A 21511-nucleotide genomic window follows, 5' to 3' on the forward strand; every position below is an offset into this window, starting at 1 on the left:
GATTGCATGGCTGTGCGCTCTAATTTATACACCTGTCAGCAATGGGTGTGGTTGAAATAACCAAATACACTAATTTGAAGGGGTGTCCACATACTTTTGTATATATAGTTTACATAGGGCAGCAGCCTCTAAGGTGCAGGGTTGAGTCACCGGGTGGTAGCCAGCTTGTGACAATGACTAAGTTCAGGGCAGGGAGCTGTGTGGAGGCTGGCTAGTGATGGCTATTTAACAATCTGATGGCCTTGAGATAGACTTAAAAACAGGTTCTCTCTGTCCCAGCTTTGATGCACCTGTCCTGTACTGACCTCGCCTTCTGGATGATAGCAGGGTGAACAGGCCATGGCTCGGGTGGCTGAGGTCCTTTGATCTTTTTGGCATTCCTCTGACATCGGTTGCTGTAGATGTCCTGGAGGGCAGGCAGTGTACCCCGGGGGGTGATACAGCCCGACAGGATGCTCTCAATGGTGCATCTGTAAAAGTTTGTGGGACAAGCCAAATTTCTTCAGCCTCCTGAGGTTGAAGAAGTGCTGTTGCACCTTCTTCACCTCACTGTCTGTGTGGGTGGACCATTTCAGATCATCAGTGAAATGTACACCGAGGAACTTGAAGCTTTTCACCTTCTCCACTGCGGTCCCGTCGATGTGAATGAGGACATGCTCTCTCTTGTCTCCTGAGGTCCACAATCAGCTTCTTTTGCTGTGTTGACGTTGATGGAGATGTTATTTTCCTGGCACCACTCCACCAGGGCTCTCACCTCCTTCCTGTAGACTGTCTCGTCGTTGTTGGTAATCAGAACCACTGTTGTGTCGTCCGCAAACTTGATGACTGAGTTGGAGGCGTGCGTGGCCACGCAGTCATGGGTGAACAGGGAGTACAGGAGGGGGCTGAGAACGCACCCTTGTGGGGTCCCAGTGTTGAGGATCAGCGTAGTGGAGGTGTTGTTTCCTACCTTCACCGCCTGGGGGGCGGCCCATCAGGAAGTCCAGGACCCAGTTGCACAGGTGGGATTCAGACCCTGGGCCTCCAACTTAATGATGAGTTTGGAGGGTACTATGGTGTTGAATGCTGAGCTGTAGTCAATGAACAGCATTCTTACATAGGTATTCCTCTTGTCCAGATGAGATAGGGCAGTGTGCAGTGCGATGGCGATTGCATCATCCGTGGATCTATTGGGGCGGTATGCAAATTGGAGTGGATCTAGGGCATCGGGTAGGGTGGAGGTGATATGATCCTTAACTAGTCTCTCGAAGCACTTCATGATGACAGATGTGAGTGCTATAGGGGCGATAGTCAGTTACTTCAGTTACTTGTGTGATTATATACACTGATGAGGAAGAATAGGTTAAGACTATAAAGCAAGAGAGGACGTGCTCTGTGTGTCGGACATGATGAGAGGACGTGCTCTGTGTGTCGGACATGATGAGAGGACGTGCTCTGTGTGTCGGACATGATGAGAGGACGTGCTCTGTGTGTCGGACATGATGAGAGGACGTGCTCTGTATGTCGGACATGATGAGAGGACGTGCTCTGTGTTTCGGACATGAGAGGACATGCTCTGTGTTGGACATGATGAGAGGACTCTCTGTGTGTCGGACATGAGAGGACATGCTCTGTGTCGGACATGAGAGGACATGCTCTGTGTGTCGGACATGATGAGAGGACGTGCTCTGTGTGTCGGACATGATGAGAGGACGTGCTCTGTGTGTCGGACATGATGAGAGGACATGCTCTGTGTGTCGGACATGAGAGGACATGCTCTGTGTGTCGGACATGATGAGAGGACTCTCTGTGTCAGACATGATGAGAGGACTCTGTGTCGGACATGATGAGAGGACTCTGTGTCGGACATGATGAGAGGACGTGTTCTGTGTGTCGGACATGATGAGAGGACTCTGTGTCGGACATGATGAGAGGACGTGTTCTGTGTGTCGGACATGATGAGAGGACGTCCTTTGTGTGTCGGACATGATAAGAGGACGTGTTCTGTGTGTCGGACATGATAAGAGGACCCGTAGTTGTGCATGTTCATATCAGTCTGAAATGTGGGGCTGAGTATTCTTGCTAGAACACATTCTAAGGTCGTTGTGTTTGGGTGTGTGTGCGCAGGGTGGATACATGGCTTCCAAGGTGTCCAAGCTGGATGAGCAGTTTAAGCTGGACGCCCCGAGAGAGAAGCCAAAAGATGGAGCCTGCTCCAGCATCTTCACTGGGGTGGCCATCTATGTCAAAGGGTACACAGGTGAGACAAATGGGCGTTAACCTATACCCCACCCTTACCCCACTGATCCTAGCGTGAGCCCTCATAAAATGCAATGTCCGTACTGTGAGATGCCTAAGACAGCGCTACAGAGAGACAGGACGGACAGCTGATCGTCCTTGCAGTGGCAGACCACATGTAACAACACCTGCACAGGATCGGAACGCACAATCCCTCCAGACTGTCCGCAATAGGCTAAGAAAGGCTGGGGGCGTGTAGGCCTGTTGTCTGGTGAGGACCTGCCTTACATCACCGGCAACAACGTTGTCTATGGGCACAAACCCACCATCGCTGGACCAGACAGGACTGGCAAAAAGTGCTCTTCACTGACGAGTCGCGGTTTTGTCTCACCAGGGATGATAGTCGGATTCGCGTTTATCATCGAAGGAATGAGCGTTACACCGAGGCCTGTACTCTGGAGCGGGATCGATTTGGAGGTGGAGAGTCCGTCATGGTCTGGGGTGGTGTGTCACAGCATCATTGGACTGAGCTTGTTGTCATAGCAGGCAATCTCAACCCTGTGCGTTACAGGGAAGGCATTCTCCTCCCTCATGTGGTACACTTCCTGCAGGCTCATCCTGACATGTCCCTCCAGCATGACAATGCCACCAGCCATATTGCTCATTCTGTGTGTGATTTCCTGCAAGACAGGAATGTCAGTGTTCTGCCATGGCCAGCGAAGAGCCCGGATCTCAATCCCATTGAGCACGTCTGGGAACTGTTGGATCGGAGGGTGAGGGCTAGGGCCATTGCCCCCAGAAATGTCCGGGAACTTGCAGGTGCCTTGGTGGAAGAGTGGGGTAACATCTGGCTAATCTGATGCAGTCCATGAGGAGGAAATGCACTGCAGTACTTAATGCAGCTGATGGCCACACCAGATACTGACTGTTACTTTTGATTTTGACCCCCCCTCTTTGTTGAGGGGCACATTATTCCATTTCTGTTAGTCACATGCCAGTGGAACTTGTTTAGTTTATGTCTCAGTTTTTGAATTTTGTTATGTTCATACAAATATTTACACATGTTAAGTTAGCTGAAAATAGACGCAGTTGACAGTGAGAGGACATTTCTTTTTTTGCTGAGTTTACTTTGAACTCGCGAAAAGTGGGAGATGCTGTCAAGAAACACTGGTATGTTATATCATCAGACCCAGCTTTGCATGCCGAAACCACCACTCATTGTATATAGGAGAAGTCGCATTTTACGCAATAAATTGGTCCATAGCCAACTGCCACAAAAGAAAATCAGCCAGGCTCTTTTATGCCCTCTCTTTTACGCCCTCTCTTTTACGCCCTCTCTTTTACGCCCTCCACCCACATACAGGAAAATGGTTCCAACTAAATGACATCAATACGTGCTCCACCACCCATGTTATCTCCAATATTAAATGTCCATATGGGCTGTGCCATGTAGGTTCAACCTCTCGTTCTCTCAAACAGAGAATTGGTGAACGTAAAAGTTCAATTAGGAGAAACGACAGGGATTATCCAGTCACAATACATTTTAATGACCTAAAGCATGACATTTCTACCTTTTTTAGATTTTGTGGCATAGAGAAAGTTAAGATATCAGATAGGGGAGGTGATATTAATAATACTCTGAGTAAAAGAGAATGTTTTGGGATTTTCACCCTCCAGACATTATTTCCTAAAGGTCTTAATGATGAAATTCCTATGCTGTAAATTTTAACATGAATTATGCCCCTATTCCAGATTACTCTGACATTTTTCTTGCACTGTACCCAATGATTTATGAAAACTTGCTTGTTAGGTCGATGTCCTCATTGTGATTTTACAGACCTGTTTAATACGTTTTATGTACACACTTAATTTGAATATTTATTAAACGCATATTGTTATATTTGGTAGCACTTATTTGTTTTTCCTTCACCTCCAACCCCATTCGACGGTGGAACAGATGTGGGTGGGGCTAGGTCTATATAAGGGTGCTAATTAAAAAAACTCACAAAAACTCAGACGAAGGCCGTGAGGCCGATACGTAAGCTTATTAAAGAGCAGTGATACTATCAAGATCAGTGATACTGTCAAGATCAGTGATACTATCAAGAGCAGTGATACTATCAAGATCAGTGATACTATCAAGATCAGTGATACTATCAAGATCAGTGATACTATCAAGAGCAGTGATACTATCAAGATCAGTGATACTATCAAGATCAGTGATACTATCAAGATCAGTGATAATATCAAGAGCAGTGATACTATCAAGATCAGTGATACTATCAAGATCAGTGATACTATCAAGAGCAGTGATACTATCAAGATCAGTGATAATATCAAGAGCAGTGATACTATCAAGATCAGTGATACTATCAAGAGCAGTGATACTATCAAGATCAGTGATACTATCAAGAGCAGTGATACTATCAAGAGCAGTGATACTATCAAGATCAGTGATACTATCAAGATCAGTGATACTATCAAGAGCAGTGATACTATCAAGATCAGTGATACTATCAAGAGCAGTGATACTATCAAGAGCAGTGATACTATCAAGAGCAGTGTGCAGGTTCCTTATTTGTTCTCTTATTCAACTGTTTCATGCACCTGCAAAAAAAGAGTTTGGATATGCGAGTGCCTTTAGAATTCTGAGATACTTACAGTAAGTTTTTAAAATCAAATACTTTTACTCAAGTAGTAGTTTACTGGATGACTTTTACTTGAGTCATTTTCTATTAAGGTATCTTTACTTTTACTACAGTATGACAATTGGGTACTTTTTCCACCACTGCTCCTTGCCTTCCTCCTTTCTCCCTCCTGCCTTCCTCCCTCCCCCTCTCCCTCCTCTCCCTCCTGCTTCCTCTCTCCCCCTCTCCCTCCTGCCTTCCTCCACCTTTCTCCCTCCTGCCTTCCTCCCTCCCCCTCCCTTCCCCTCTCCCTCCTGCCTTCCTCCACCTTTCTCCCTCCCGCCTTCCTCCCTCCCCTCCCTCCCCCTCTCCCTCCTGCCTTCCTCCTCCTTTCTCCCTCCTGCCTTCCTCCCTCCCCCTCTCCCTCCTGCCTTCCTCCTCCTTTCTCCCTCCTGCCTTCCTCCCTCCCCCTCTCCCTCCTGCCTTCCTCCTCCTTTCTCCCTCCTGCCTTCCTCCCTCCCCCTCTCCCTCCTCTCCATCCTGCCTTCCTCCTCCTTTCTCCCTCCTGCCTTCCTCCCTCCCCCTCCCTCCCCCTCTCCCTCCTGCCTTCCTCCTCCTTTCTCCCTCCTGCCTTGCTCCCTCCCCTTCTCCCTCCTCTCCTTCCTCCCTCCCCCTCTCCCTCCTCTCCTTCCTCCTCCTTTCTCCCTCCTGCCTTCCTCCTCCTTTCTCCCTCCTGCCTTCCTCCCTCCCCCTCTCCCTCCTCTCCCTCCTGCCTTCCCCTCTCCCTCCTCTCCCTCCTGCCTTCCCTCTCCCTCCTCTCCCTCCTGCCTTCCTCATCCTTTCTCTCTTTTTTATCCCATTGCTTTCCTCCTCTTCTGTCGAATCTCTCTTTGACCCACAGGAAAGATACAGTGGATATGTAAATTAACTTGTGATTAAATATCACAGGGAGTATTCTCTCTCTCTCTCTCTCTGTTAGGCTTGGTTATATCACATTACTCCTTAATCTCTCCTCGTCTCTTCTCCGTTGTGACCTCTGCTCTTAAAGAAGTATATCTGTAAAACCAATATGGATATACATCATGAATATTGGCCAGAAGACACTGCTGGATTCAGTGATAATATGTCCAGACGTAGATATGTCTGTCCCTGTTCTTACTCGACCCTGCTTGTGTGTGTGTGTGCACAGAGCCACAGACCCATAGGATTACAATGAGTAGAATCCGCATTTCAGAATTTGTTCTATTCATTTTAATTCTATGCCCAGAGCCCAGTGTGGACGAGCTGCGCAGGCTGATGTTGCTGCATGGGGGTCAGTTCCACGTGTACTACTCCCACTCTCACACCACCCACATCATCGCTAACAACCTGCCCAACAGTAAGATACAGGAGCTGAGGGACCAGAAGGTGGTCCGGCCAGAGTGGATCACTGACAGGTGTGTGTGTGTGTGTGTGTGTGTGTGTGTGTGTGTGTGTGTGTGTGTGTGGTGTCTAAGTGTAATGTAATCTACATTATACTTAGTGTTTGAACATACCTCTTTCCCTCCAACAGTATCAAGGCTGGCCATCTCCTGTCCTACCTGCAGTACCAGCTCTATGCCAAGCAGAAAGGCCTGAGCTTCCCCAGTGTGTCTGTTCACCAGGGCCAAGAGCCTGCAGGACCCCTCCATGGGCGGCACCTACCCAGCCACAGCCTCAATAACCACAACCCAGCCCCTAGCCTTGGGCAGCCCCTATCCAGGCACCACACCCCTACATCCAGCCACAGTCATCTACACACAGACAATCTACACCCCCAACCCAACCACTATAACCACTTTGCTAGCCACTGCAGCCCCCAGCCCAGTCACTCTCTCCCCAGCCACCTCAACCCCCAGCCCAGCCACTCTCTCCTCGGCCCCCAGCCCAGCCACTCTCTCCCCAGCCACCTCGGCCCCCAGCCCAACCACTCTCTCCCCAGCCACCTCTGCCCACAGCCCAGCCACTCTCACCTCGGCCCCCAGCCCAGCCACTCTCTCCCCAGCCACCTCGGCCCCCAGCCCAGCCACCCTCTCCCCAGCCACCTCGGCCCCCAGCCCAGCCACTCTCTCCCCAGCCACCTCGGCCCCCAGCCCAGCCACCTCAGCCCCCAGCCCAGCCACTCTCTCCCCAGCCACCTCGGCCCCCAGCCCAGCCACCTCGGCCCCCAGCCCAGCCACCTCGGCCCCCAGCCCAGCCACCTCAGCCCCCAGCCCAGGCACCTCACTCTACGACTCAGCCTCCTCGGCCCCTTTTCCTCAAACCACTTTTACTCTGACCCAGGGCACATCACCCACCACCCACCCAGCCACGGGCAACCCAAGTTAGGCTGCATCCAGCCTCCTCCTTCAGCCTACACCCACCCACAGACCCCTGGTCCCGTCCCTGCAAACCCCAGCCACGAGCACTCTAAACCTGGACAGGCACAACCTCCTTCCATCCTCTGCATCTCCAGTCACCTCCAGCACAGCTACCGGGAGCTGGACTTCAGACTGTGAGTGTGTTTTAGGAGTATTTTGATATTTGTACAATGCCCTCCACTAATATTGGCACCCTTGGTAAATATGAGCATTACGGGCTGCTGAATTTTTTTATTTGCTGTTTATCTTCTTGGTCTTTAATTCAAAATATTCACAAAAATCGAACCTTTCATTTAAGTAAAATTATTGAAAAAAATAAATGTGAATTAAATATTTTTCTACGAAACATGTGTGCCACAATTATTGGCACCTCTAGAAATTCTTATGAGTAAAATATAACTGAATTCTATTCCCATTCATATTTTAAGTTTTTAAGTTCACCGGAGTAGGAACACTTAAGTAGTAAGCCATGACTTCCTGTTTCACTGGGGTATAAATATGAGGTGACACACAGGCCCAGTTCCCATAGTCATCCATCACTATGGGAAAGATCTGAGAAAACAGTAATGATGTGCGACAAAAGGTTGTTGAGCTGCACGAATCAGGAAATGGCTATAAGAAAATAGATAAATGGTTGAAAATGCCCATTTCCACTATCAGGGCAATAACTAAGAAGTTTAAAGTAACTAGAGATGTTAACAATCAGCATGGAAGAGGACGTGTGTCTATATTGACCCCACGCACAGTGAGGAGGTTAGATGGTTAGAGTGGCCAAAAAATCACAGCTGGAGAATTGCAGAAGTTAGTTGTGTCTTGCGTGTCTTGCTGTGTGTCTTGCGTGTCTTGCTTGCTTGTTGTGTCTTGCGGTCAGAAAATCTCAAACTACAATCAGACGCCACCTATATAACCACGAGTTATTTGGGATGGTTGCCATAAAAAAGCCTTTGCTGTCATCAAACAACAAACACAAGCGCCTACAGTTCGCCAAACTTTACTGGAACTTTCAATGGGACCGGGTTCTATGGTCAAATGAGACCAAAATAGAGCTTCAATGGGACCGGGTTCTATGGTCAAATGAGACCAAAATAGAGCTTTTTGGAAACAAACACCAGAGGTGGGTTTGGCGTAGACTGAAAGATAGCCATGCAGTACCTCATCCACACTGTGAAGTATGGTGGTGGATCAATCAATCAAGGAAATGTATTTATAAAGCCCTTTTTACATCAGCTGATGTCACAAAGTGCTATACAGAAACCCAGCCTAAAACCCCAAACAGCAAGCAATGCAGATGTAGAAGCACGGTGGCTAGGAAAAACAACCTAGAAAGTCTGGAACCTAGGAAGAAACCTAGAGAGGAACCAGGCTCTGAGGGGTGGCCAGTCCTCTTCTGGCTGTGCCGGGTGGAGATTATAACAGAACATGGCCAATATGTTCAAATGTTCATAAATGACCAGCATGGTCAAATAATAATAATAATAATCACAGTAGTTGTAGAGGGTGCAGCAAGTCAGCACCTCAGGAGTAAATGTCAGTTGGCTTTTCATAACCAATCTTTAAGAGTATCTCTACCACACCTGTTGTCTCTAGAGAGTTGACAACAGCAGGTCTGGGACAGATAGCACGTCCGGTGAACAGATCAGGGTTCCATAGCCGCAGGCAGAACAGTTGAAACTAAAGCAGCAGCACGGCCAGGTGGACTGGGGACAGCAAGGAGTCATAGGGCTCAGGTCCTCTGAGAGAGAGAAAGAGAGAATTAGAGAGAGCATACTTAAATTCACACAGGACACCGGATAAGACAGGAGAAGTACTCCAGATATAACAAACTGACCCTAGCCCCCGACAAATAAACTACTGCAGCATAAATACTGGAGGCTGAAACAGGAGGGGTCAGGAGACACTGTGGCCCCATCTGATGATACCCCCGGACAGGGCCAAACAGGAAGGATATAACCCCACCCACTTTGCCAAAGCACAGCCCCCACACCACTAGAGGGATATCTTCAACCACCAACTTACCATCCTGAGACAAGGCCAGGTATAGCCCACAAAGATCTCCGCCACGGCATGAACCCAACCCGGACAGGAAGATCACGTCAGTGACTCAACCCACTCAAGTGACGCACCCTTCCTAGGGAAGGCCAGAAAGAGCACCAGTAAGCCAGTGACTCAGCCCCTGTAAAAGGGTTAGAGGCAGAGAATCCCAGTGGAGAGAGGGGAACCGGCCAGGCAGAGACAGCATGGGCGGTTCGTTGCTCCAGATCCTTTCCGTTCACCTTCACACTCCTGGGCCAGACTACACTCGATCAAAGTGAAGACTTAAAGGTTGAGACTGAGTCTGCGTCTCTCACATGGGTAGGCAGACCGTTCCATAAAAATGGAGCTCTATAGGAGAAAGCCCTGCCTCCAGCTGTTTTCTTAACAAATTCTAGGGACAATTAGGAGGCCTGCGTCTTGTGACCGTAGCGTACGTGTAGGTATGTACGGCAGGACCAAATCGGAAAGATAGGTAGGAGCGAGCCCATGTAATGCTTTGCAGGTTAGCAGTAAAACCTTGAAATCAGCCCTTGCCTTAACAGGAAGCCAGTGTAGGGAGGCTAGCACTGGAGTAATATGATCAAATTTTTTGGTTCTAGTCAGGATTCTAGCAGCCGTACTTAGCACTAACTGAAGTTTATTTAGTGCTTTATCCGGGTAGCCGGAAAGTAGAGCATTGCAGTAGTCTAACCTAGAAGTAACAAAAGCATGGATTAATATTTCTGCATCATTTTTGGACAGAAAGTTTCTGATTTTTGCAATGTTACGTAGATGGAAGAAAGCTGTCCTTGAAACAGTCAAAAGAAAGATCAGGGTCCAGAGTAACGCCGAGGTCCTTCCCAGTTTTATTTGAGACGACTGTACAACCATCAAGATTAATTGTCAGATTCAACAGAAGATCTCTTTGTTTCCTGGGACCTAGAACAAGCATCTCTGTTTTGTCCGAATATAAAAGTAGAACGTTTGCAGCCATCCACTTCCTTATGTCTGAAACACAGGCTTCTAGCGAGGGAAATTTTGGGGCTTCACCATGTTTCATTGAAATGAACAGCTGTGTGTCATCCGCATAGCAGTGAAAGTTAACATTATGTTTTTGAATTACATCCCCAAGAGGTAAAATATATAGTGAAAACAATAGTGGTCCTAAAACGGAACCTTGAGGAACACCGAAATGTACAATGTACAAACCATTCACAGAGACAAACTGATATCTTTCCGACAGATAAGATCTAAACCAGGCCAGAACTTGTCCGTGTAGACCAATTTGGGTTTCCAATCGCTCCAAAAGAATGTTGTGATCGATGGTGTCAAAAGCAACACTAAGGTCTAGGAACACGAGGACAGATGCAGAGCCTCGGTCTGACGCCATTAAAAGGTCATTTACCACCTTCACAAGTGCAGTCTCAGTGCTATGATGGGTTCTAAAACCAGACTGAAGCATTTCATATACATTGTTTGTCTTCAGGAAGGCAGTGAGTTGCTGTGCAACAGCTTTTTCTACAATTTTTGAGAGGAATGGAAGATTCGATATAGTTTTTTAAATATTTTCTGGGTCAAGGTTTGGCTTTTTCAAGAGAGGCTTTATTACTGCCACTTTTAGTGAGTTTGGTACACATCCGGTAGATAGAGAGCCGTTTATTATGTTCAACATAGGAGGGCCAAGCACAGGAAGCAGCTCTTTCAGCAGTTTAGTTGGAATAGGGTCCAGCATGCAGCTTGAAGGTTCAGAGAATTAAGATCTCCCCCGTGGCACGAACCCGTGGATCTTTTATGTTGTGGGGCTCTGGACAAGGGCCCTGGACAACTTGTTAGGATACATGGTATCATGGACTCTATCAAGTACCAACAGATATTAAATCTAAACCTGACTGCCTCTGCTGGGAAGATTAAACTGGGCTGTGGTTGGATCTTCCAGCAGGACAATAATCCAAAGCACACCTCAAAATCAAAACAAAAATGGTTCACTGACCACCGAATCAAGGTTTTTCCATGGCCATCCCAGGACCCTGAACCCCATCGAAAACCTGTAGGATGAGCTGAAGAGGAGAGTCCACAAGCGTGGACCTCGGAATCTGAAGGATCTAGAGATGAGTTCTACAACCTCATTATGCATTATAGGAGAAGACTCAGAGCTGTTATCTTGGCAAAGGGAGGTTGCACAAAGTATTGAATGAATATTAAGTGGGGGGCACTGCATGTTTGTGTATTGTCCTGGCATAATAACATACTAAAGCCAATCCATGTTGTGATTCTTGATTCTCACTTCTCTCTCTGTCCGATAGGAATGAATCATTACTGACCTCTTATGAAAAGACTCGGAGCGTCAAAATGAATGGGGTCCAAGATTTGGGTGGTGAGGACCCCTGTCCTGTCAAAACTCCCAGAGGGGTGAAGGACCCCACTCTGACCAACGGTCACACCCATCTTGTGAATGGTGCCATAAATCCTCTGGACCTCTCCACAAACCCCACACGACACACACCCACTCCAGACAGGGGGTTACCCCATACTCTCCAATCCATACCCTCACAGCCTGACAGCCCCTTATCCAAACCTCCTATCCAACATGACACCCCCAGACCTCCCCCTGTCTCTCACCACAGACACCACGCACAACCGGCCAATGAACAGAGACCCAAGCCCCCTCTGCCCACCTATCAGGAGGCGATGGCTGCCTCGGCATCCCGCCCCCTGGATCTCCCGTCTCAATCAGATTTCCCTCCTGAGAAACCACTCCCCATTGCTAACCCAAACCCCTCCCCTTCCCCTGTCTGTCTGAATTGCAGCCACCACAATGTTTTTCCTTCTAACCCCACCCCCCTGGAAACCAACAGCCTATCAGCCAACACTTTTCCTTCTAACCCCACCCCCATAGAAACCAACAGCCTATCAGCCGAAACCTTTCCTTCTAACCCCACCCCCCTGGAAACCAATAGCCTATCAGCCAACCCCATTCCCTCAAACTACGCTCCTCCGCACCACGACCAACAATCAGCAAAGGTGAAGACCGGGGGGATCATCTCAGAGTTTTACTCCCACTCTCGTCTACACCATATCTCCACGTGGAGAAGTGAGTTCTCTGAGTATGTCAACATGTTGCAGAGCAGGATGAGGGCCACAGGGGGTGCCACCTTCCCCGGGAGAGACAGGCTCAGACGCCAGAGGAGAGAGGGTAAGGAACTGTAGGGTGGGTGTTTGAAAGGGATGGATTGGATGGTCTCTGTCCGATGGTATGTGAATTCTGATAACTCAGTCCAGTCATGTCCGTCTGTCTGTCTCTCTCTCGGTCACACTCCTCTCTTATCTCACTCACTATCTCACTCACACACACACACACACTCCTCTCGCTCTCCTCTCTTAAATGTCATAGGGAAATTTCTGCATGTTGTTAATAATGTCATCAGGGTTTGTTTGAGTGTGATGCATTTTGCAGACCATGAATAGCTGTGTACAGTGCCTTCAGAAAGATTTTGTTGTTACAGCCTGAATTCAAAATGGATGAAATACAATAAAATTCTCACAGACAATACCCCATAATGACAGTGAAAACATGTTTTTAGAAAATGTTGCAAATGTATTGAAAATGAAATACTGAAATATCAAATTTAAATAAGTATTCACACCCATGATTCAATACTTTGTAGAAGCACCTTTGGCAGCGATTACAGCTTTGAGTCATCTTGGGTAGGTCTATCAGCTTTGAGTCATCTTGGGTATGTCTGTATCAGCTTTGAGTCATCTTGGGTATGTCTGTATCAGCTTTGAGTCATCTTGGGTATGTCTGTATCAGCTTTGAGTCATCTTGGGTATGTCTGTATCAGCTTTGAGTCATCTTGGGTATGTCTGTGTCAGCTTTGAGTCATCTTGGGTCTGTATTAGAGGTCGACCGATTATGATTTTTCAATACCGATACCGATTATTGGAGGACCAAAAAAAGCCGATACCGATTAATCGGCCAATTTAAAAATAAAAAATAAATGTATTTGTAATAATGACAATTACAACAATACTGAATGAACACTTATTTTAACTTAATATAATACATCAATTAAATCAATTTAGCCTCAAGGAAATAATGAAACATGTTCATTTTTGTTTAAATAATGCAAAAACAAAGTGTTGGAGAAGAAAGTAAAAGTGCAATATGTGCCATGTAAGAAAGCTAACGTTTAAGTTCCTTGCTCAGGAAACTATCATCTCGAAAACAGGATGTTTATTCTTTCAGTGAAATACGGAACCTTTGCGTATTTTATCTAACGGGTGGCATCCATCAGTCTAACTATTGCTGTTACATTGCACAACCTTCGATGTTATGTCATAATTACGTAAAGTTCTGGCAAATTAGGCGGCCCAAACTGTTGCATATACACTGACTCTGCGTGCAATGAACACAAGAGAAGTGACACAATTTCACCTGGTTAATATTGCCTGCTAACCTGGATTTCTTTTAGCTAAATATGCAGGTTTATACTATATATACCTCTGTGTATTGATTTTAAGAAAGGCATTGATGTTTATGGTTAGGTACACATTGGAGCAATGATACGCACCGCATCGATTATATGCAACGCAGGACACGCTAGATAAACTAGTAATATCATCAGCCATGTGTAGTTAACTAGTGATTATGATTGATTTGTTTTTTATAAGATAAGTTTAATGCTAGCTAGCAACTTACCTTGGTTCTTACTGCATTCGCGTAACAGGCAGTCTCCGCGTGGAGTACAATAAGAGGCAGGTGGTTAGAGCGTTGGACTAGTTAACTGTAAGGTTGAAAGATTGAATCCCGGAGCTGACAAGGTAAAAATATGTTGTTCTGCCCTGAACAAGGCAGTTAACCCACCGTTCCTAGGCCGTCATTGAAAATAAGAATGTGTTCTTAACTGACTTGACTAGTTAAATAAAGGTCTAAAAAAAAAATGGGGGGGGGGGCCAAATCGGTGTCCAAAAATACCGATTTCCGATTGTTAAGAGAGCTTGAAATCGGCCCTAATTAATCGGCCATTCCGATGAATCGATCGTCCTCTAGTGTGAATACTTATGTAAATTAGATATTTCTGTATTTCATTTTCCCAAAATTCTAAAAACATGTTTTCACTTGGTCATTATGGGTTATTGTGTGTAGGGTGAGGGGGGAAAAAAACAATATAATCAATTTTGAATTCAAGTTGTAACAACAAAATGTGGAGTAAGTCAAGGGGTATTAACACTTTCTGTCTCCTGGTCTGTCTGTCTGTCGGTCTGTCTGTCTCCTGGTCGGTCGGTCTGTCTGTCTCCTGGTCGGTCTGTCTGTCTCCTGGTCTGTCTGTCGGTCTGTCTCCTGGTCTGTCTGTCGGTCTGTCTCCTGGTCTGTCTGTCGGTCTGTCTCCTGGTCTGTCTGTCTCCTGGTCGGTCTGTCTGTCTCCTGGTCTGTCTGTCGGTCTGTCTCCTGGTCGGTTTGTCTCCTGGTCTGTCTGTCTCCTGGTCTGTCTGTCTCCTGGTCTGTCTGTCTCCTGGTCTGTCTCCTGGTCTGCCTGTCTCCTGGTCTGTCTGTCGGTCTGTCTCCTGGTCGGTCTGTCTGTCTGTCTCCTGGTCGGTCTGTCTGTCTCCTGGTCTGTCTCCTGGTCTGTCTGTCTGTCTGTCTCCTGGTCGGTCTGTCTGTCTCCTGGTCTGTCTGTCTGCCTGTCTCCTGGTCTGTCTGTATCCTGGTCTGTCTCCTGGTCTGCCTGTCTCCTGGTCTGTCTGTCTCCTGGTCTGTCTCCTGGTCTGCCTGTCTCCTGGTCTGTCTGTCTCCTGGTCTGTCTCCTGGTCTGCCTGTCTCCTGGTCTGTCTGTCGGTCTGTCTCCTGGTCTGTCTGTCGGTCTGTCTCCTGGTCTGTCTGTCGGTCTGTCTCCTGGTCTGTCTGTCGGTCTGTCTCCTGGTCTGTCTGTCTCCTGGTCTGCCTGTCTCCTGGTCTGTCTGTCGGTCTGTCTCCTGGTCTGTCTGTCGGTCTGTCTCCTGGTCTGTCTGTATCCTGGTCTGTCTCCTGGTCTGTCTGTATCCTGGTCTGTCTCCTGGCCTGTCTCCTGGTCTGTCTGTCGGTCTGTCTCGTGGTCTGTCTGTCTCCTGGTCTGCCTGTCTGTTGACCAGGTTTGTCCACTGCTCCTGGCCCTCAGTCCTGTATCCTGCATGTGGACATGGACTGTTTCTTTGTCTCCGTGGGGATCAGACACAGACCAGACCTCAAAGGTATACACGCACACACTCAAGTATCTCTATCATATTTTCTATTCTAGTCCCAAGCGCCCACTAACCGCACCCCCCCCTCTCCTCCCCCAGGGAAGTCTGTAGCGGTGACCAGTAACCATGGTTCAGGCAGAGTGACCCAGAGGCCTGGTGTTGACCGCCAGCTGGAGCTGCAGTGCTACCATAAAAAATACTCCTATCCAGCTGTGTCAGAGAGGAAGGATGGGGACCTGGAGGAAATTACATCATCAGAGACGGAGAGTCACATCTCCCATGGCAACAGTGTTGACCAGGATACTGCTGCCCTCTCTATGGCTGAGATCGCCTCCTGTAGCTATGAGGCCAGGTACAACACACATACGTACACACACGCACACACACACGTACACTCTTCCCTATAGTAATATGTGGTCTCTCTCTCTGTCTGTCTGTCAGGCAGGCAGGGGTGAGGAATGGTATGTTTTTTGGCCAGGCCAAACAACTGTGTCCCTCCCTGCAGTCTGTCCCTTATGACTTCCAGGCCTACAAGAAGGTAGCCCTGGCCATGTATGAGACCCTCGCCAGGTACGGATGGATGAATAGATACTCACTCTCTCTCTCTATACCTGTCATCTATGACTATTAGTTACTTGGTAGGATTGTAGTACAATCTCATCTATTAGAGAACAAATTGATTTACCTTTTCTCTTTATCTTCTCTCTTCCTCTCTCTCTCTCTCTCTCTCTCTGTCTCTCTCTTTAGTTATTCTCACGATATCGAGGCCCTGAGTTGTGACGAGGCGTTGGTGGATAGCTCTGCCCTGCTGGCTGAGTTGAGTTTTACACCAGATGAACTTGCCAGTGCCATCCGAGCAGATGTCAGGGAGAGAACTGGGTGCTCCGCCTCAGTGGGCATGGGTGAGTAGTGCCTTCCTCTGCCACCCCTGAGTCACATTGTGTATGCTGGCATACTGGACACCCCTGTAGACCCCTGCAATGCTTTTGGGGCCCATATGCCTGTCATCAATGTCTATTTTTTTTTTATATAAATAATTTTGGCAGTAACCCTACAAAAAGTTATTAATGAACCTTTTTCATTTCCATATGGACTAGAAAGCAAAGTGTTTGTTTCTTGGTCTTCGGGAATGTGACTGAAATGTGCCTCAGGCCTTGAAAAAGATAATGTTGAATTGATTGAAAGTGTAAAGAGATTTGGGTGAATAAAGTGGGGCTGACTTGGCTGTTCAAAAGGCATCAGACCGAGAGCCTAATGCTTCTTTAGTTAGTTAGGATTTCTTTGTTGAGAAAATCATTTCTTCTCAGAAGCGAAAGTTTCAGGGATGGTAAAACCAGCTTGATTGCCATAGACGTATCAGGGAAACTGGACAGGAGGGAGGGGTGCTTCAAAATATAGCAGTTCTGTAACATATTTCATTCAGCCTCTCATTCTTAATTGCCGGCCTCAACACGTTACGGAAAGAGGTCGTATTGGAATCTGGGGACAGGTCGTCTGGATACTGGACAACCAATAAATTGGCAAATGCAAACATCTTTAGCGGACAACAGTTCTTCAGGGCTTGACCAAAAAAAGCGGTTTGCGATTTCGTTCATACTGGTGAACCGGCGTTTGAGTTGTGGGGTTGCAATAACAACAGTCCCTTATCTCTGGTTTATCTTGGCATGCAGCATTCAAGACTACGTTTAACTTGTGTGCAGCGCAATGGACATGTAACGCACAGTATCTCAGGAAAGACTGTCTGGGTTGACTCCGTATAGGAAACCAAAGAAAGATGAAGTGCATTATGCCAGTGAGTCTGTTGGCACAACAAGGGAGGAAGCATTTGGAAACGGAGGGGCAGCATAGTTTCCCTCCCACTGTATTACACCCTGTCTAACCTCTGTGACCACTGACCTGTCCAGGGTCCAACATCCTGTTGGCGAGAATGGCTACCCGAAAGGCTAAGCCGAACGGACAGTACCTCCTGAGGTCAGAGGAAGTGGATGACTTCATCAGGGACCAGACGGTGACCAGCCTACCAGGTGAGGCACTACAGCACCACCTGCTGGCCACACACCAACCACACACACACCACACATACACCATACACACAGTTACTCTGCAACTGATGATCATCTTTCTTGTGCATCTCCAAAATATAAACTGTCCTTCTCTACACCCTCCATCTCTCCTTTTCCACCCATCCCTGTATTTCTCTCCCCTCTTCTCCCTCAGGTGTGGGCCGTTCTATGGGTGGGAAACTGGCATCTCTGGGTGTGAGGTCATGTGGGGACCTGCAGCAGGTGTCTCTGCAGCGGCTGCAGAAGGAGTTTGGCCCTCGCACCGGTCAGACCCTCTTCAGGTTCTGCCGAGGTCTGGACGACCGGCCCGTCCGTAGCGAGAAAGAGAGGAAGTCCGTCTCTGCTGAGATGAACTACAACATCCGCTTCACACAGGTCCGTTTACCTGTTTCATCTGGTTTACACTGGTAAGAGCTTGTTTGATATGGTCCACGCAGGTCATAACTGGTTTATACTGATCAGAACTGGGGCTTATTCAAGGAGGCAGAATATTCAGATTGTTCCGAATGGGATATTTCCTGAAGAACAGACATTCTTCTTTGCTTGTTTAAAGTGACAGGCTTTTCTATCACTTTCTCCATTCTCTCTTTCTCTAAATTCTCTCTATCTCACCAGGTGGACGAGGCGGAGTCGTTCCTGACCCACCTGTCCGTTGAGGTGCAGAAGCGTCTGCAGGGGGCGGGGCTTAGGGGTCGCAGGCTGACCCTAAAGGTCATGGTCTACAGTGGTCATGGCACCTGTGACAGTTTGGCTAGGTGAGCGAGACCAATGGACACGGTGGCCATGTCTGAATACCCATGAATAGTAGGCTCTTTGGTATGCGAAAATACAACATTTTATAGTATGTAAATGAAGTGTGCTTTAAATGCCAGGATGTCATACTCATTTCAGCTGCACACCTTTGAGGAAGAGCATCGTCTTTTCACCCTCGCGTGTGTTTGACAACAGCTGATAATCAGAATGGAGGACACGCATAAATACACGAATGGCGTCAAATCAACGCAGTTGAACATTACGAGGCATTCTCAGGATGGATCAGCATAGGATGTTATTTGTTGCTCGTTCTCAGGATGGATCAGCCTAGGATGTTATTTGTTGCTCGTTCTCAGGATGGATCAGCCTAGGATGTTATTTGTTGCTAGTTCTCAGGATGGATCAGCCTAGGATGTTATTTGTTGCTAGTTCTCAGGATGGATCAGCCTAGGATGTTATTTGTTGCTCGTTCTCAGGATGGATCAGCCTAGGATGTTATTTGTTGCTCGTTCTCAGGATGGATCAGCCTAGGATGTTATTTGTTGCTAGTTCTCAGGATGGATCAGCCTAGGATGTTATTTGTTGCTCGTTCTCAGGATGGATCAGCCTAGGATGTTATTTGTTGCTCTATCTCAGGATGGATCAGCCTAGGATGTTATTTGTTGCTAGTTCTCAGGATGGATCAGCCTAGGATGTTATTTGTTGCTCTATCTCAGGATGGATCAGCCTAGGATGTTATTTGTTGCTAGTTCTCAGGATGGATCAGCCTAGGATGTTATTTGTTGCTAGTTCTCAGGATGGATCAGCCTAGGATGTTATTTGTTGCTAGTTCTCAGGATGGATCAGCCTAGGATGTTATTTGTTGCTAGTTCTCAGGATGGATCAGCCTAGGATGTTATTTGTTGCTCGTTCTCAGAATGGATCAGCCTAGGATGTTATTTGTTGCTAGTTCTCAGGATGGATCAGCCTAGGATGTTATTTGTTGCTAGTTCTCAGGATGGATCAGCCTAGGATGTTATTTGTTGCTAGTTCTCAGGATGGATCAGCCTAGGATGCTATTTGTTGCTCTATCTCAGGATGGATCAGCCTAGGATGTTATTTGTTGCTAGTTCTCAGGATGGATCAGCCTAGGATGTTATTTGTTGCTTACTGCATTTGTTTGTTTTTTAAATAAAAATAGTATGTTCTAAATAGTTTGTAGTACAATTAGTACACAATTAGTAAACATAGTTTTAGTAAATAGCAGGCAAGACAGATTTCAGACAGTTCCTGGAACACACTGAGGGGACATAATTGAGTGTGTCTGTGTGTCAGGATGGATCAGCCTAGGATGTTATTTGTTGCTCGTTCTCAGAATGGATCAGCCTAGGATGTTATTTGTTGCTCGTTCTCAGGATGGATCAGCCTAGGATGTTATTTGTTGCTAGTTCTCAGGATGGATCAGCCTAGGATGTTATTTGTTGCTAGTTCTCAGGATGGATCAGCCTAGGATGCTATTTGTTGCTCTATCTCAGGATGGATCAGCCTAGGATGTTATTTGTTGCTCGTTCTCAGGATGGATCAGCCTAGGATGTTATTTGTTGCTAGTTCTCAGGATGGATCAGCCTAGGATGTTATTTGTTGCTCGTTCTCAGGATGGATCAGCCTAGGATGTTATTTGTTGCTCTATCTCAGGATGGATCAGCCTAGGATGTTATTTGTTGCTAGTTCTCAGGATGGATCAGCCTAGGATGTTATTTGTTGCTCTATCTCAGGATGGATCAGCCTAGGATGTTATTTGTTGCTAGTTCTCAGGATGGATCAGCCTAGGATGTTATTTGTTGCTAGTTCTCAGGATGGATCAGCCTAGGATGTTATTTGTTGCTAGTTCTCAGGATGGATCAGCCTAGGATGTTATTTGTTGCTAGTTCTCAGGATGGATCAGCCTAGGATGTTATTTGTTGCTCGTTCTCAGAATGGATCAGCCTAGGATGTTATTTGTTGCTAGTTCTCAGGATGGATCAGCCTAGGATGTTATTTGTTGCTAGTTCTCAGGATGGATCAGCCTAGGATGTTATTTGTTGCTAGTTCTCAGGATGGATCAGCCTAGGATGCTATTTGTTGCTCTATCTCAGGATGGATCAGCCTAGGATGTTATTTGTTGCTAGTTCTCAGGATGGATCAGCCTAGGATGTTATTTGTTGCTTACTGCATTTGTTTGTTTTTTAAATAAAAATAGTATGTTCTAAATAGTTTGTAGTACAATTAGTACACAATTAGTAAACATAGTTTTAGTAAATAGCAGGCAAGACAGATTTCAGACAGTTCCTGGAACACACTGAGGGGACATAATTGAGTGTGTCTTCCTCTTCTCTCTCCCTCTCTCCTCCTCTTTTCTCCTCTCCCTCTCTCCTCTACCCTCCTTTCCTCTCTCCCCCTCTCTCCTCTCTCAGGTCAGTGACCCTGGCCCAGCTTACAGACTGTGGTCATTTGATAGCCAGTGAGGTCATCAAGCTGTTCCACACAATGAGGCTGAAGGTGCAGGACCTGAGGGGGGTGGGCCTCCAGGTGCAGCTCCTCGAGGGGGCCCACTCCGTCCCCAAGGACCCCTCGGGCCCTAAAACATGCTACGTCAGAGACAAGCTGCTGGCCCAGCGCCCCCCCGTCCAACATAACTATACAGGTAGGTGTGTGTGTGTGTGTGTGTGTGTGTGTGTGAGAGCTCTTGTTAGTGGTTACCTGAAGGAGCCAGTCATCGAGCCATAGAACGACCTCTGCTGTCTCTCTCCCTTCAGATTCGCTACCTAATACCGCCATTACTGACACATGCACCAGTCAGGAAAATAGTTCCTCTGCCAGAGTCCTGTCCCCCTTCTCCACTCCCCGCCCTACATCGCCTGCTGAGCCAATCACAGGGACAAGTAAAGGAGAGCCGCCACGTACACCTAACCATGTTGATAACCGCCTTAACCTCAGCATCGAGGTCTCCCTTCCCTCACAGGTACTTCACCCCTAGATCAACAGTGCATTGCTCTCATTGAAAAAACATTTGGTTGGCTATGTTTTTGAAGCATAATTTCATCTCCAATCAAATTTTATTTGTCACATGCTCCGAATACAACAGGTATAGATAGACCTTACAGTGTAGCAGCAGTGTAAAAACAAAGGGGGGGGGGGGGTCTATGTAAATAGTCCAGGTGGCCATTTGATGAATAGTTCAGCAGTCTTATGGCTTGGAGGTAGAAGCTAGAAAGGAGCCTTT

General features: G+C 47.1%; 1 protein-coding gene across 16 annotated transcripts in view; it reads left to right on the top strand.

Moving 5' to 3' along the window:
- LOC110504677 (translesion synthesis protein REV1) overlaps nt 1-21511 on the top strand; it is a 37599-nt gene that overhangs the window by 8436 nt on the left and 7652 nt on the right. For 3 of the 16 annotated variants that reach the window (XM_090230733.1, XM_090230735.1, XM_090230734.1), the window contains exons 3-15: nt 2107-2239; nt 6112-6280; nt 6397-7356; nt 11539-12428; nt 15365-15463; nt 15554-15806; nt 15896-16024; nt 16202-16356; nt 17359-17478; nt 17672-17892; nt 18133-18272; nt 20703-20932; nt 21045-21250. In XM_090230733.1, coding sequence (XP_090086859.1) covers nt 2107-2239; nt 6112-6280; nt 6397-7356; nt 11539-12428; nt 15365-15463; nt 15554-15806; nt 15896-16024; nt 16202-16356; nt 17359-17478; nt 17672-17892; nt 18133-18272; nt 20703-20932; nt 21045-21250 — 3705 coding nt within the window. Of the gene's footprint in view, nt 1-2106; nt 2240-6111; nt 6281-6396; nt 7357-11538; nt 12429-15364; nt 15464-15553; nt 15807-15895; nt 16025-16201; nt 16357-17358; nt 17479-17671; nt 17925-18132; nt 18273-20702; nt 20933-21044; nt 21251-21511 lie in introns of those variants that run through there. The other 13 variants (XM_090230739.1, XM_090230741.1, XM_090230740.1 and 10 more) reach the window with 8 other exon arrangements.

This window comes from Oncorhynchus mykiss, chromosome 3, assembly GCF_057628025.1.
Source record: "Oncorhynchus mykiss isolate SJ-2025 chromosome 3, ASM5762802v1, whole genome shotgun sequence".
In the NCBI taxonomy this organism is placed as follows: domain Eukaryota; kingdom Metazoa; phylum Chordata; class Actinopteri; order Salmoniformes; family Salmonidae; genus Oncorhynchus; species Oncorhynchus mykiss.